The sequence below is a fragment of the Macaca mulatta genome, chromosome 2, assembly GCF_049350105.2.
Source record: "Macaca mulatta isolate MMU2019108-1 chromosome 2, T2T-MMU8v2.0, whole genome shotgun sequence".
In the NCBI taxonomy this organism is placed as follows: domain Eukaryota; kingdom Metazoa; phylum Chordata; class Mammalia; order Primates; family Cercopithecidae; genus Macaca; species Macaca mulatta.
Window position 1 is genome coordinate 120,287,318 of NC_133407.1, and position 16,306 is coordinate 120,303,623.

A 16,306-nucleotide genomic window follows, 5' to 3' on the forward strand; every position below is an offset into this window, starting at 1 on the left:
TTTCTGTAACACCTATGACTTATCACTTCACTTTATACATAGTATGGATTCCAGATAGAGTTATTAAAAGTGAACACATAAGTGAATGAAAAGAGAATGCTTGAGAAAATAGATTTTAGAATTATGAGTTATTGTACAGATTCAGTGGATTATGCCTGTAATCCCAACACTTTAGGAGGTTGTGGCAGAAGGATCACTTGAGGCCAGGGGGTTCAGGACCAGCCTGGGCAACGTAGTAAGACTTCAATCTTTACAAAAAAATTAAAAATTAGCCAGATGTGGTGATGTGCACCTGTAATCCCAGTTACTTGGGAGGCTGAGGTAGGATTGCGTAAGCCCAGGAATTTGAGGTTGCAGTGAGCTATGATCACACCACCACACTCCAGCTTGGGTAACAGAGTGAGACCCTGTTTCAAAAGAAAGAAAGAAAAAAAAACGAGTTCTGTGAAAGTTTTGATAGATCAAAGACAAGCATTTATATCAATCTGTACCCTATTTTAAAGTTTGTATTCAGGAACCACAAACAAAAATTTCAGAAAGAACCTCCCCAGAACACAGCTGAAACCTGTATTTTGTTTGTAGGACAAACACTGTACACATGGAGGATGACTTAATAATGTAATTTATTTGAAATATTTCCAGAAAAGTTTAAGGCCATTATACAAAAACATTCATTTCATCAAAACATTCATTGACTTTCTTCCCATAGGCCAACACTTGACAAACCTCTTTTCCCAACACACTGGCTGATGGCTCCTAAAAGTGGCTGATGGCTCCTACAAAGAATCATTCATTCTTTTCTTCACCATTAAAAGGCTGTTCTTGGCTTTCCTCTGCTTCTGTCTGCAGCAGGTTCACTTGCTGTATCAATAACAACTTGAGAAACAAAGCAGTTTTAAATAAACTTGTAATAGAAAAAATTCACCATGTTTAAGATCTATAAATACAGAAATATGTTTTATAGGGTAAAATTGACCACAATATCCTTGTTTTTAAAAAATAAAGTATATACCTTGTTTTTATATTGATATATCCTGTCACACAGCTTCTTTGAATGCACATGATATATGTACATAATAAAATGACATCAATGCACTTACTTTCTTTTCTGTAAACTTGAAAGACAGAAGATTAAAGAAAAACTTTTTGGCAATAATTTAGAGTAATTACCACTAGTGCTGGTGTGGGTATAATTTTGCACAGGTCATCCTTAATATTTACACTTGCAGGGAGCTCTTCTAGGTACTTCGCTTTTTTTAAGGTCTGCACTTTACCCTGCACTGTAAATCAAGGCTGGACAAAGAGGTTACTAATCTGGCTAGCTGATCCTAATTCATCAGAGTTAATGAAATTGGCCTCTGGAGAACATAATTACAATTCTGATTATAGCACAGAACCAGAGATGGCAAACTGATAACCCAAAAGCAGAGCAGGAAAGCCCAAGGCTCTGGCCTTTCTCAGCCTTGCTTTTCTCTCAGTGGCTCCCACACAAGGTTCTGACGAAGTGCTTTTCATTCCAACTTCTTCCTCTCCTGTGTTTCTATAAACAGTGTCATCGATAGAGTCATGGTCTCTCTTCCTTGTTGCTTCATTCATTCTCTAAAATATGAGTAGGCCTAGGCAGATGAAACACAATGAAGACAGGGCCTTCTTGTTATCCTGGAAGGCTTTCCTAGGCCATTTGGGTTCTATTCTGATGTTTTAGGCTAGCAACCAACTATGAGAGACACCTCCTGGTGCCATGTGCATTTCAGTTAAAGATTCAGAGCTGGCAGCTGCTTTTGTCCTGGCCCTTTTTAAGGTCAGCCTCTATTTTATGTCCTAATACATTCTTGCATCAAACTTGCACTGGATGAAGTTGCAAGGTTCAGACAGTGCGTCCTCCTTTGCAAAATTAAGCCTTCAGAATCTCCAGGGATGTTTTCAAGCTTTCTAGTTGAATAAAATCAAACCAAGTTCACTTCATGAGTTGGTCTTTCCTGATTCTCTCTCTAATACCATCCCGATACACAGGTGACTTCCTCATGCCCTATTTACAAGGCCCTCTAAATTCTGTGCCTTCAGCTACCACATCTAAGAGCTGGGAAAGTGCTACAGAAGCACAAGAGGAAGGACTCTTCAAGCAATCTATGTAAAACAGTAGTTTCGAGATTCTTTTTCTATTTTTTTTTAAATCCAGCAGGACAATTGAAAGTAACTTGTTTGAGTACCTCTCCATCCATCCAGACACTTGTGAAATACAACACAGGGTAATAGTTGCCACAGATTCCAGCTTACACAGACAGATTGGCAGTTACAGTACTAGGGACAAAGGTACAGATACAAGAGACTGGGTCAACATGTATATTTTCACAAAAGTATGAAAAAGTGCTTCTCCAAACCGTTCCATCTGCGGAATGCAAATACTGTACAGGTAAGACGCAGGCCTGCTTTCCGAAATGCGCATGCTTCTGTCAGACGTTGCTTTCACCATGCCTGCTGTTCCCACAGGAAGAGTCTGTCTGTTCCATGTGCTCACAGTCGAGGCTGACCTCACTTGTGTCCATACTACAGTCTGACTCACTGTCCGATTGGTCCATCTGTTCAAGTTTTGTTTCTCCCTGTAGCTCTCTGCTCCCAGTGGTGGGATTTAGGAATGATCCCTCGGAGTCAAGCACCCCAGCTTGCCCGGCAGCACATAAAACTGTTTCTTTGGCTTGACGAATACAATTAAGCCACTGCTGTTTGTTGAAGGTGTCATTGGCTTGTAGCGAGTGGGTCTGACTTTGGGATCCATTTTTGAAACTGACTCTGAAGAAGTTTTTAACTAGAAGGGAAAAACACATGAAAAACAAAGTCAATGGACAGATCCTTCCTCAGGCCAAAGAGAACACACATAGTGACACTAAACCCCAGAATCCATGGCAGGTATTGCTGATAACAAAACGTTTCCCACTGAACCGGGACATGGCTCAGCTCCACCCTGCAGCCACCATCAGGGAGTTGGGGTTGACACAGGTCTAGCGTTCAGCTGCCCTCATTGCTCTCAGAAACCAGCAGGTGGAGATCATCTTGGAACAACAAAGTTAAGTGATTTAGGGGAGCCCAGAGTACTGGTGACCAAATCTGGCTGCATAACAAAATCCCTTGGGGTGAGAGCTTGTGAAAAAGACAGATGCCCTCAGGAGACTGAAGTGGGAGCGCTGCTTGAGTCCAGGAGTTTGAGATCAGCCTGAGCAATATAGTGACACCTTTTCTCAAAAAGTAAAAATAAAAATAAATCCCCAGGCCCTTTTTGAGAGATTCTGATTCAGTAGATCTAAAAGTGGGTTTCATAATCTGTAATTTCAACAAGTAGACCAAGCTAGAGCTTTTTTTCAGTTTAAGAGGCTCTTTTTAATATTAAAACATGCCCATGTTTCTCCACGAGAGTATCTATACACTTAGTATTCAATGATGGAGAAGATATATGTAGACAAACTTGGTTTCATTGTCAAATGAAATTACATTTTAATTACCTCAACAGGAGCTATCTGCATTTAAAAGAAATGGTAGTCCACAATATGGAAGACATTTTATTTAATCTTTTTTTTTTTTTTTTTTTTTTGAGACGGAGTCTTGCTCTGGAGTACAGTGGCACAATCTTCGCTCACTGCAACCTCTGCTTCCTGGGTTCAAGTGATTCTCCGGTCTCAGCCTCCCAAGTAGCTGGGATTACAGGCACGCACCACCACGCCTGGCTAATTTTTGTATTTTTTTAGTAGAGACAGGGTTTTGCAATGTTGGTCAGGCTGGTCTCGAACTCCTGACCTCAGGTGATCCACCCACCTCAGCCTCCCAAAAAGATGGGGTTACAGGTGTAAACCACCATGCCTGGCCTATTTAATAACAACAATATAATGGACATTTAATGGGCCTTGTGTGCCACATGCAATGCTTGGTTCACAGAAACATCTGCAGTCTGTCCCTTTGCACTAACCCCGCAGCCAGTAGACTGGGAACCACCACCACTTCCAATGGCTTAGAGGCTAAGGAACAGAGGGAGAGGAGGCCAAAATGTTTTACTGCTAGCCATCTTCGGCTAGAAGCTAATCTCTGTCCTTCAAATTTAGGCTCCACCCTTTGATCTTGGGCAAGTACCTTAAATCCTCTGTATCTTAGTTCCTAACTTGTAAAATGAAGAAAACAAGAACCTACTTTATATGGTTGTTATGAGGAATAAATGTAATACATGTAAATGCTTATAAAATGCCTGGCACATAGTCAATACTCAAGAAACATAAGCTCTTATTTCTACTACTCCTACTCCTAGGGTAGAGGGATTGATCAGTAGGTAGAAGGCAGTACATACTAATTACTTTGACAGTATGATGCCTGTGTTAACCCAGGAAGCTCAAAGGTTACTTTCTCAAAGAAGTACTCCTTATTTCATTTAAAACAGACCTCCAGGCGGGGCCTGGGGGCCTGTAATCCCAGCACTTTGGGAGGCTGAGGTGGGTGGATCACTTGGGGCCAGGAGTTCGAGACCAGCCTCGCCAACATGGCAAAACCTCGTCTCTACTGAAAATACAAAAAATAGCCAGGTGTGGTGGCCCGCGCCTGTATTCCCAGTTACTTGGGAGGGTGAGCCCCAAGAATTGCTTGAACCCAGGAGGAAGAGGGTGCAGTGAGCTGAGATCACGCCACCACACACCAGCCTGGGTAACAGAGTAAGACTCTGTCTCAAAAAAATACATAAATAAAAATAAAACAGACCTCCTATTGCTATCCCTTCCTATTCCCTTACTGGGTTTTAAGTTTTCTTAACAACACTTAAAGTATTCATTTGCTTATCATCTTTCTCCTCCATCACAATGCAAGCTCCATAGGGGAAGGAAGTTACCTGCTTGTTTCACTGAGTATCATGTTAGATACTCGATAGATATTGCTATCTTGGCTTCTTTTAATTAATTCGTTTATGAAGTCTTAAATTAGGCCCACTGAGTAATGTTACAGATGAACCCACATTCCAGTTGACCATTCTTATGTCTCTTTAGGGACAAGTCTACCAGTTCAACTGCAAAACCCACCATAATGCAAATGGTATCCACGTAGGGACTATCTGGTTTTAAGCATGTTTTTATCCAATGGAAAAAGACAGAGAAAGAGAACTTAAGGAGCACTAACGATGTGCAGATAGGTTCACTTGGAGTATCTTACTAAATCCTTATAACAATCTTATGAAGGAGGTAAGTATGCATTTCCATTTTGGAGATGAGAAACTGAGAATCACAGGGGCCAAACAAAGTACATAATCAGGAAGTGATGAGACAGCATTCAAATGCAGTTTGACTTCAAGACTGGCTTTTCTCTTTCCACCAGCTGCCCACTCCCTCCAAACTACCACAGCCAAAAACGTTCAACATGTTAACCCCGACTGCTATCCATACTTCTCTCGTTGTTGCTGAATGCCCCTCGCAGGGAGCCACCCAGCCTCACTTCTCCGTCCTGGAGGTCTTCCAGCAGGAGGTCCTTCACGGGGATTGGCTGACGGTACAGCTGGTAGCAAAGCTGCTCATTGTGGGTGACGGCTCGAGTGATCACAAGCACTTCTTGGAACAGGAAAACATGCAGCTTCTAGAAGAAAAAAATCCACAGGCTTTCACTAAGCAATAATGTAATGAGTGGTTGATATGTGGACCTCTGTGGATAGAGAGGTCCCCAGGTACCAGGTTCACACTGGATTATGAACTCCTAGGTTCAAATCTACCTTCAGGAGAACCAAAGTTGGGCATGATGCAGGCACTTCCAGATATGTCCACTGCCCTTCCTGTAGAAGCACCTCCCTAGGGACTCAGTGGAGAAAGCCCTTCTGCCTACAGATACCTGCAGCCAGGGTTGCCAACTTTGGGGGCCCTATTCATATTGCAATTCACAACTTGTACAGACATATCTGCCCCAGCTCCTATAAGAAAAAAACGAGAAAGGGAAATAGAATCAAGAGGGTAATGAAGGGAAAAAAAGTTAGCACTCTCTTGGCTTTGGTTTTATTACTCAATATAATTCTAAGTAAGCAGGCCGGATGTGGTGGCTCACACCTGTAATTCTAGCACTTTGGGAGGCTGAGGTGAGCAGATCACTTGAGGTTAGGAGTTCGAGACCAGCCTGGCCAATATGGTGAAACCCCATCTCTATTAAAAATACAAAAACTAGGCCGGGCGCCGTGGCTCATGCCTGCACTCCAGCCTGGGCGACAGTGCAAGACTCCATCTAAAAAAATTAAAAAAATACAAAAAATACAAAAACTAGCCAGGCGAGGTTGGGGGGGTGGGGGCGCCTGTAATTCCAGCTACTCAGGAGGCTGAGGCAGAAGAATCGTTGGAACCCAGGAGGCAGAGGTTGCAGTGAGCCGAGATCACACCACTGCACTTCAGCCCGGGTGACAGAGCGAGACTGTCTCCGAAAAAAAAAAAAATTCTAAAACATCAAAATTACAAATAGTCTATAAAAAATGAGACTGGTATATCAAAGCTAATATTAATCTTTGCTTTCCAAACCCATAAAAAACACTTGTTCCTTCAACCACAGAGTCATTATCAGCTTTATCCAGGAACTCCAAATCAGAAGACTGCTCATTCCTGAGGGAACCAGAGTATGCTGACACAGCCACAAAGAAAGATCATCAGGCCGGGTGGGGTGGCTCACGCCTCTAATCCCAGCACTTTGGGAGGCCGAGGTGGGTGGATCACCTGAGGTCAGGAGTTCAAGACCAGCCTGGCCAACATGGTGAAACCCCATCTCTACTAAAAATACAAAAATTAGCCGGGTGCAGTGGTGGGTGCCTATAATCCCAGCTACTCAGGAGGCTAAGGCAGGAGAATTGCTTGAACCCAGGAGGTAGAGGTTGCAGTGAGCTGAGATCGGGCCATTGTATTCCAGCCTGAGAGACAAGAGCAAATTCTGTCTCAAAAAAAAAAAAAGATCCACATTTTCCTTCTCAGTTAAGTTCATCAGAACCTTGGTTCTCTGAAGAAAAAAGTTGACAACTGATGTGTGTGATGTGGGCAAAAAGGAAACTGCAAAAATGAAGGCTTGTTTTAGGCCCCATTATGAAAGCAGGTGTGCTTGGTGGAGTTGGGGTAAATTTGCTCCATTCAATGCTAAGTGCCAGACTCTTCTCACAGTTTGGAAATGCTTAGGAACTGAAGTGAAAATATCCACAACTTTGCAACTAGGTTCTAGCTTTCTGGTGGAAATACTTGGGAATGTCAATCCAGCAGTCTTAAAGGGGAGAGACCAGAAGAGGAGAGGTTCTCACTTGGGTTCGCATGGACATAAAGATAGGAACAACAGACACTGGGGACTCTAAAAGGCAAGAGGGAGTGAGAGGGGCAAGGGCTGAAACTTCCTATCGAGTACTATATTCACTATCTGGGTGATGGGATCAATAGAAGCCCATTCTCAGCACCATGCAGTATATTCTTGTAACAAACCTGCACATATACCCCCTGGATCTAAAACAAAAATGGGAACTGAATTAAAAACTTTGGATTAGAATTTTGACTTGGGATAGTGGAAGCACACTCAATATTATTAGATCATTTTAAATTTGGGAAAAAAGAAACCCATACGTCTCCCACCCCTATCCCTACTACCTCCCAAACACACACAAACACAGAAACAAAACCCAACCAAATCTTGGCTAGAGGGAATAAAATGTATATTTAAGAAGACTGAAAAACAGGATAAAGCACAAAACCAAGTTAAAGGCTTTTTGGTGTGGTAGTTGTGGAAATAATGTGTTAAGAATTTTCTTTTGGGGATTGTTTTAATGTACAGTATTTGGAATAATCAGATTTTTACACTGTTTCTACTTCTATCAATTTGCTAGCCAAGGTGGGCTGAGACTGTCTGGGCAACCTTTTAAAAATACAACTCAGGCCGGGCGCGGTGGCTCAAGCCTGTAATCCCAGCACTTTGGGAGGCCGAGACGGGCGGATCACTAGGTCAGAAGATCGAGACCATCCTGGCTAACACGGTGAAACCCCGTCTCTACTAAAAAATACAAAAAACTAGCCGGGCGAGGTGGCGGGCGCCTGTAGTCCCAGCTACTCAGGAGGCTGAGGCAGGAGAATGGCCCGAACCCGGGAGGCGGAGCTTGCAGTGAGCTGAGATCCGGCCACTGCACTCCAGCCTGGGCGACAGAGCGAGACTCCGTCTCAAAAAAAAAAAAAAATACAACTCAGGTGGGCACGGTGGCTCACTCCTGTAATCCCAGCACTTTGGGAGGCCGAGGTGGATGGATCACTTGAGGTCAGGAATTCAAGAACAGCCTGGCCAACATGGTGAAACCCCATCTCTACTAAAAATGCAAAAATTAGCCAAGCATGGTGGTGGGTGCCTGTAATCCCAGCTACTTGGGAGGCTGAGGCACGAGAACTGCTTGAACCCGGGAGGTGGAGGTTGCAGTGAGCCAGGATCGTGCCACTGCACTCTATCCTGGGCAACAGAGCAAGACTCTGTCTCAAAAAACAAACAAACAAGCAAACAAGCAAAAAAGTCATTTATGAATGTTCACTGATAATTTCTCTTATTGGTCTCAACTCCTTCCTGCCCTCAAACTACTGTGCTTTTTTTCTGACCCAAGACTTTATTCACAGTGACTTTTTTTTTTTTTTTTTTTGAGATGGGGTCTTGCTCTGTCGCCCAGGCTAGAGTGCAGTGGCACGAACTCGGCTCACTGCCAACTCCGCCTCCTGGGTTCATGCCATTCTCCTGCCTTAGCCTCCCGAGTAGCTGGGACTACAGGCGCCCGCCACCGCGTCCGGCTAATTTTTTTTTGTATTTTTTAGTAGAGACAGGGTTTCACCGTGTTAGCCAGGATGGTGTCTCGATCTCCTGACCTCATGATCTGCCTGCCTCAGCCTCCCAAAAGTGCTGGGATTACAGGCGTGAGCCCAGCCATTCACAATGACTTTTACAACTCTACTGGGGGAAAAAAAACCCACAAGCCTCCCACCCCAACTATCTTTGTTCTCAAACATCTATCTGCCTGCAATAAAAACTAGAGTTTATCTTTATGCCCTACGCACATCTAACCAGAGAGTTCTCAGTCCTTGACTGATGTATAGAAAGATAATAGGCTTACACCCTGTGGAGCAGTACATTTTCCTATTTCTCACTGGGCTTCCTAGAAAGAACGTTCAAGGAGCTTGGTGTCAGATACTAGAAGTCCACAGGTGCTTTCTGAAAATAAGCAAGAAACAATGCAGCTTTCTAGCAATCAGTAACTCCCTAGTCCCACAGACACACGTCTTCAAGCAACAGACTTAATAGGCCTCATTACCCGCACTGTACCATGTACTAGCTGGATCCACAGCATCCCTGATAATGGGTTATAACATGTATTTACTGATTTCAAGTAATATTTCCATGTCTGCTCAGTCTAGGCTAAATGGATGTCCCTTGAATTATCAAAACTTTATTAAGAACCCTTCAATCTAGTTTTGGCTTTCATTCTAAGGGTTGGCTAGATACTGAAGACGAAATACAATCAAAATGCAGAGTCTCTCTCCCAATGGTTATCTCAACACAGAAATTTAAACACACTCACACACACAATTTCTACTGGCTATACATACACATAGCTTGGTGAGCTAAATGAATTTTGAACTCTCATATAATTCAAATTCATCTTTCTCTTTAAATAAGCATTCATTCATTGAGTACCCAGTATGTGCCAGGTCCCCATAATAGATTCTAAGGTTGACAAAACACAGTCCCCCCACCAAAATAACATGGTATAATGGAATATACTGACAGACAAATGGAGAATTGCAACTCACTATATTAAGTGCTCTAAGGGACATATGCACAGTTGCTATGATAGCAGAAGAGGAACCATTGGTATCCACTTGGGAATAAAAGCCAGGAAATGGGTATCTATAGGTCAAAGCTAAATATGCAACCAATAGAAGATAGGTTATTTTTAAAAAACTGGTTTCAAAATGCCAGTCTGTGGATGGGCCCCAATCCACAATAAAGAAGTTAAATGCATTCAACTGAAGACTGTTTTTCTGAGATTAAATCTTTCTAACATCTTATTAAGATCATCCTTTATTTTCTTAAATCAAAGTGAGAGATGTTAACTATTCTGCATTTGTTTTTCAAAGTCATGATCAGACAAAATAAATAGCTGGCAACCCTATGTTGGTTTCCAAAATTCTTTCTGAATATTGGAATTACAAAATATGAATTACAAAATATGAATGAATATATATATACATATACACATATGGTCCTGTGACATAAATGACACTGGAAAAGCAATTTTTGTTTGAAAGAATGAATGACAGGTATGGTGGCTCAAGCCTGTAATTCCAGCACTTTGAGAGGCCAAGGCGGGCGGATCACTTGAGCTCAGGAGTTTGAGACCACCCTGGCCCAATATGGTGAAACCCTGTCTCTACTAAAAAAGTACAAAAATTAGCCGGGCGTGGTGGTGCGCACCTGCAGTTCCAGCTACTTGGGAGGCCAAGGCATGAGAATTGCTGGAACCTGGGAAGGCATAGGTTGCAGTGAGCCAGCCTGGGTGACAAAGCAAGACTCCATCTTAAAAAAAAAGAACATGACCCTAGATAGGGAAGAAATTGTAAGAGGAGGCTCCACATCAAATGAATTAGGGATGGGGAGGAGGATGAGACTGCTTAAAGGGAGTAACTACTTACCACGCCCCGATTGTTCTTCAGTTCACCATGACAACACAAGACTCGAGAGCTGTCGATCAGGGAGTCTTTCTGGCCTTCTTCCAAGTAAAGAAGCCGCTCTTTATAATAGCGGCATTCAGATTCGCCAGTCTTGGTGTTGATTTCTGCCACAATTCCCTGAATGATATTTATCTATGGAAACAAAGAGGAAAATTAAGTATGGAGGAAAGCAGCAAACCATTCCCACCAAGTCTTAGGGGTTCAGCCTAGAAGGACACCAGGACACACCTGGATCTAATTCTGTTATCTAAGTTGCTACTTTGGGAAAAAGAGAAAAAAAAAACATAAATACTTTTAGTATACTGCATCTATCCATCCATCTGTACACATACACACACATTTATTTGTACACATATAAAGATATTTATATTATACATAAAACTAATATTGATGAATAATTTTATCTGGGAGGAAGGGATACCTATTGAGCTCCAGGCTGCACATTTCTTAAAACGTGCTCACAATGTTGAAAATGTAGCCATATAAAAAAATTGGCTAAGGAGAGAAAATAAAGCAGAATGTAAGAGTCCAAAAGAGGGACTGTCTTTGAGGATGTGACACAATTAATAGCTTCAATGTCTCTCTATATGTACTCAATCCAATGTACGAACAATATTTGCAAACTGGGTTTGAACAAATGGTTTGAATATCTTTTTTTTTTTTTTTTTTCCTTCTGATATGGAGTTTCCCTCTTGTTGCCCAGGCTGGAGTGAGATAGCACAATCTTGGCTCACTGCAACCTCGGCCTCCCAGGTTCAAGCGATTCTTCTGCCTCAGCCTCCCAAGTAGCTAGGATTACAGGTGTCTGCCACAACGTCCAACTAATTTTTGTATTTTTTGTTTGTTTTGAGACAGAGTCTCACTCTGTCGCCAGGCTGGAGTGCAGTGGCGCGATCTCAGGTCACTGCAACCTCCGCTTCCTGGGTTCAAGTGATTCTCCTGACTCAACCTCCTGAAGTAGCTGGGACTACAAGCACCATCACGCCCAGCTAATTTTTTGTATTTTTTGTAGAGACAGGGTTTCACCATGTTGACCAGGGTGGTCTCGATCTCTTGACCTTGTGATCCGCCCGCCTTGGCCTCCCAAAGTGCTGGGATTACAAGCACGAGCCACCGCGCCTGGCCAATTTTTGTATTTTTAGTAGAGATGGGTTTCACCATGTTGCCCAGGCTGGTCTCGAACTCCTGAATTCAAGTGATCCACCCACCTCTGCCTTCCAAGGTGCTGGGATTACAAGTGTGAGCCACCGCGCCTGGCCTGGATATCTTTTTCAATGATATAATATAAACATTTATAAAGAACAGAGAAAAAATAATGGGAAAAAAGACACCAGTATAATGATGGGGATAGTCTGTATAAATACACTCACACCCAGGGTCTAGAGCACATGTGAGTGAGTAAGTTTGGGCAGAAGATTCCAAAGTGATGGTGGATGCAATGTTGTCAATACAAAAACAAAAGTACCGCCTGAGATGTGGTCAGTGGATATTTATTCTGATGTGTTGGCCATTCTGTCATATGAATATATCTAAATGTTATAAAACGCTAGAAAAGGGATGAGAAATTAGTTGAGCAAAACCTAATGACACCAGGCCAGGCGCGGTGGCTCATGCCTGTGATCCCAGCACTTTGGGAAGCCAGGGCAGGCAGATCACTTGAGGTCAGGAGTTCCACACCAGCCTGGCCAACATAGTGAATGCTGTCTCTACTAAAAATACAAAAAACAATTAGCCAGGCGAGGTGGTGCCCACCTGTAATTCCAGCTACTTGGGAGGCTGAGGTGTGAAAATCGCTTGAACCTGGGAGGCAGATGTTGCAGTGAGCCGATATCACGCCACCGCACTAGAGCCTGGGCGACAGAGCAAGACTCCCTGTCTCAAAAAAATAAAAAACTCCATGACACCAATCAGAGGCAGAACAATGATTTCCTTAGCAGGATTCTCTGTCCCCTAAAAGTGAAAAGACCTACAGTCCCATCGTTCTTGTGGTGGTAACTGAAAAGTACTTAACAGATGGAAAATGTTGATAAGGTTTCTTCTTCGTCACATTTACTTAAAAGAAAAGTCAATCTCTGAAAAGCAAGGTTCCAAAAGAGGCCTTTGCTCAGTCAGAAGTTATCATGTCTTAAAATAGTAATAAATTCTATCTAGGATTGTTAAGTAATTATTTTTCTTTTTTTCTTTCATTGAGACAGGGTCTCATTCTGTCGCCCAGGCTGGAGTGCAGTGGCGCCATCTCAGCTCACTGCAACCCCTGCCTCTTGGGCCCAAGTGATCCTCCCACCTCAGCCTCCTGATAGCTGGGACCACAGGTGTATGCCACCATGCCTGGCTAAGTTTTGCATGTTTCATGGAGATGGGGTTTTGCTATGTTGCCTAGGCTGGTCTCTGACTCCTGGACTCAAGTGATCTGCCTGCCTTGGCCTCCCAAAGTGCTAGGATTACAGGCATGAGCCACTGCGTCTGGCCAAGTGATTATTTTTTCATATGCCAGTAAAATGATATTGTCTGCCAAAAGCAACTGGGTAAAAACTGTTACTCAGTTATAACTTTTGTACTTCTACACAAGTTTGACAGAAGATCTTACAGCTTTCAGCTGAAGTTTGGTGAATGTATGGAGACACCATAATCTGTACATTCTCTGTAGCTATTAAGAGTTTCAAATATCTTTTCTTTCTTTTTTTTTTTTCTTTTGAGACAGAGTCTTGCTCTTTTCACCCAGGCTGGAGTGCAATGGCACGATCTTGACTCACTGCAACCTTTGCTTCCTGGATTCAAGCGATACTCCTGCCTCAGCCTCCTGAGTAGCTGGGACTACAAGCACCTGCCACCACACCCAGCTAAATTTTGTATTTTTAGTAGAGACGGGCTTTCGCCATGTTGGCCAGGCTGGTCTCAAACTCCTGACCACATGATCCGCCTGCCTTGGCCTCCCAAAGTGCTGGGATTACAGGCATGAGCCACCGCGCCTGGCCAAAAGTTTCAAAGATTTCTTTATTCTTTTCTCTATTTCTCAAATTGTGGTGGTAGCACTCACTACTTTGATTAAAAAAAAAATCCTTATTTTAAAAAATATAGGCTCTTTAGTGTTACAGAAGAAGCTTTTTGGCCTTTGACATCAATCTAATATTAAATATAAATTCTGTAAAAGTAATTTGAGCTTTATTAACATAAAACAATAAATAGCAGAACACTTTGGTATACTTTCTTACTTTCTTTTTTCCTTTCTTGGTTTTCAAAAATGACTGATTTTCACTGTTACTTTCAAGACAAAATAATTTCACAAACTATACTAAAGCCATGACTCATCCTTCAAATTAATTTAATGTTTACTGAGAACCTGTTCCATGTTAGACTAAGTGGTACCATTCACAGAAATGAGAGGATTCCTGCCTTCAAGAAGCTTAAAACAAATGGGAGGTATCTGAGCAACTGTGTTATGTCTACTTTATCCTTTTACCTTTCCATATTTTACAATATGTAGTGAAATCCATGCTTTTTCCTTACTATTAAAGACCTCAGCATTAGTCGCTGTGACTTATCAGTTAATTGTTACCAGGTGTACCTGGACAGCTGGAATTAATCAGCACTTGAGTCAATTTTCTGAGTTGCCTGCAAGTATCCAGGAAACCAGAAAGAAGATGCACTATAGTCATAAATATGTGTTCATTTCCTAATTTAACTCAGGAACTGAACAGCTGGCATATCACATGAAGATTAATAAACTCAAATGCCATGGCGGTTCCTTATGCAGCTATGATTAGTTTCAAATACTGCTTCTTTTGCTGGTGTTTCAAAAACAGAGACAAAACAATGGAAACAATCAGTGTTCTCATTCCATGTTCTATGTATACATTTATAATAGTAACTGTGGGTCTGCTTTCATTTATTAAAAATAATGTTTTGTATTTCTGTCTACCTGAATATCATGAGGGTTTTATTTCTCTGCATTGGTTCTTTTTTTCTGGAGACTGAGTTTCGCTCTTGTTGCCCAGGCTGGAGTGCAATGGCACAATCTTGCTCACTGCAACCTCCGCCTCCTGGGTTCAAGTAATTCGCCTGTCTCAGCCTCCTGAATAGCTGGGATTACAGGCATGCACCACCATGCCAGGCTAATTTTGTACTTTTAGTAGAGACGGGGCTTCTCCATGTTGGTCAGGCTGGTCTTGAACTCCTGACCTCAGGTGATCCGCCCGCCTTGGCCTCCCAAAGTGCTGGGATTACAAGCGTGAGCCACTGCTCCTGGCCTCTGCATTGGTTCTTGAGAGAGATTTATTTTGCAGAATTTCAGGGAGGCATAAAGTTACATACAGCAGGCTGCCATTAGCCAGACAACAGTCACAGTAGTTGTGCATTTAAATTAAATTTATTGTTGCATCTCTCACTGGGTTCAAACTGAAGGAAGGGACTGGTAAAGGGAGATAATGAGAGATACCTGGTAACAGTACAGAGATTAAGTGCACACGTGCTGGACTCATCATCCTCAAAGTGGACTCTGAAAGCCCTGACTGTCTGGTTCCTTGTGCCATGATACTCATTGGCTCCTGCCATGAACCAAGAATAGCAGTCTTCATGGCTGTTGCATCAAAAGCAGGACTGTTTTCCCACTTATTTCAGCGATTTTTTTTTTTTTAGGAGTTGAGAAATAGTGGTGGGTGGGGGGAAGGGATGCTCTGCAGAATCATTTTCTGGCAGAAAAATCCTTAGAATTTAAAACATTAAATGACCAAGTTCTCTGGAATATCCGAATATCCAAACTCCTATTTTAAGAAGTTCTCTTTTGGGAAAAATTTTTTATCAACCCTCAAAGCATTATTAAGAAATTCTAATAAAGATGTGGTAGTTTAGGCACTACATTAAAGGCAAGACCTCTTTTTAGATCTAATCATAGGTCTGAATGCAATCAACTCCCTTGGAACGGAAGCAATTTACTTAGCACTCTCTGATTTTTCTCCTTTCATTGATGGGAAATTTATTCAGGGGATATTTGTCAAGCTATATTGGTGCTATGGGTTTTATGTTTATCAGACATTCATAATGCACCCAAGAGTACAGGGCTAAATAATTCTGTTCATCTGGGGTAATGCTACGAGGATTTTGTAAAGAGGGGGAAAAAAATCCTGTGCGTATACTGTGTGAGTAGGCATTTGGAAGACTTGCTCTGCAGACATTTTCAAATGCAGGTATACCATGTTTCATGCACAGATCTGCCTGAATAACCAGGTGCAGAGTCAACTTTTGAAAATGGCTTCATACTTTATGCACTAGGGAAACTGGTTACTAGCACATCATTTTATATTACACACAATCACATTCTTATCTGTTTTTAAATTCAAACTTTAGCTCACTGGGTATTTTTTTTTTAAAAAACAGAACAGTATTCTTTCATGCTCCATATTAAAAAAAAAATCTTTACAGTAACTCAGAACAGGCTCCCATGCTTCAAAAAAGTCATGATTTTGAGTAGCTCATGCTCCCTGTTGTTTTTATTCCTGCAGACCACACACTTGCTGGGATGAAATATGGAGAGGAGGCAACTCTATCGCACTCTTCCCAGTAATAAAAAAACAGACATGATGAAG

At 42.1% G+C, this 16,306-nt stretch overlaps 1 protein-coding gene across 11 annotated transcripts in view; it reads right to left on the reverse strand.

Moving 5' to 3' along the window:
• Positions 1 to 606: 606 nt before the first annotated feature.
• Positions 607 to 16,306, reverse strand: part of ARHGEF3 (Rho guanine nucleotide exchange factor 3) — a 347,459-nt gene continuing 331,759 nt past the window's right edge. For 9 of the 11 annotated variants that reach the window (XM_015130642.3, XM_077993227.1, XM_028844283.2 and 6 more), the window contains 3 exons: positions 10,686 to 10,856; positions 5,409 to 5,595; positions 607 to 2,806 (listed from right to left, as the gene is read on the reverse strand). In XM_015130642.3, the coding sequence (XP_014986128.1) occupies positions 2,454 to 2,806; positions 5,409 to 5,595; positions 10,686 to 10,856 (711 nt within the window). In that variant the 3' untranslated portion in view covers positions 607 to 2,453. The remainder of the gene's footprint in view (positions 2,807 to 5,408; positions 5,596 to 10,685; positions 10,857 to 16,306) is intronic. The other 2 variants (XM_077993230.1, XM_077993231.1) reach the window with 1 other exon arrangement.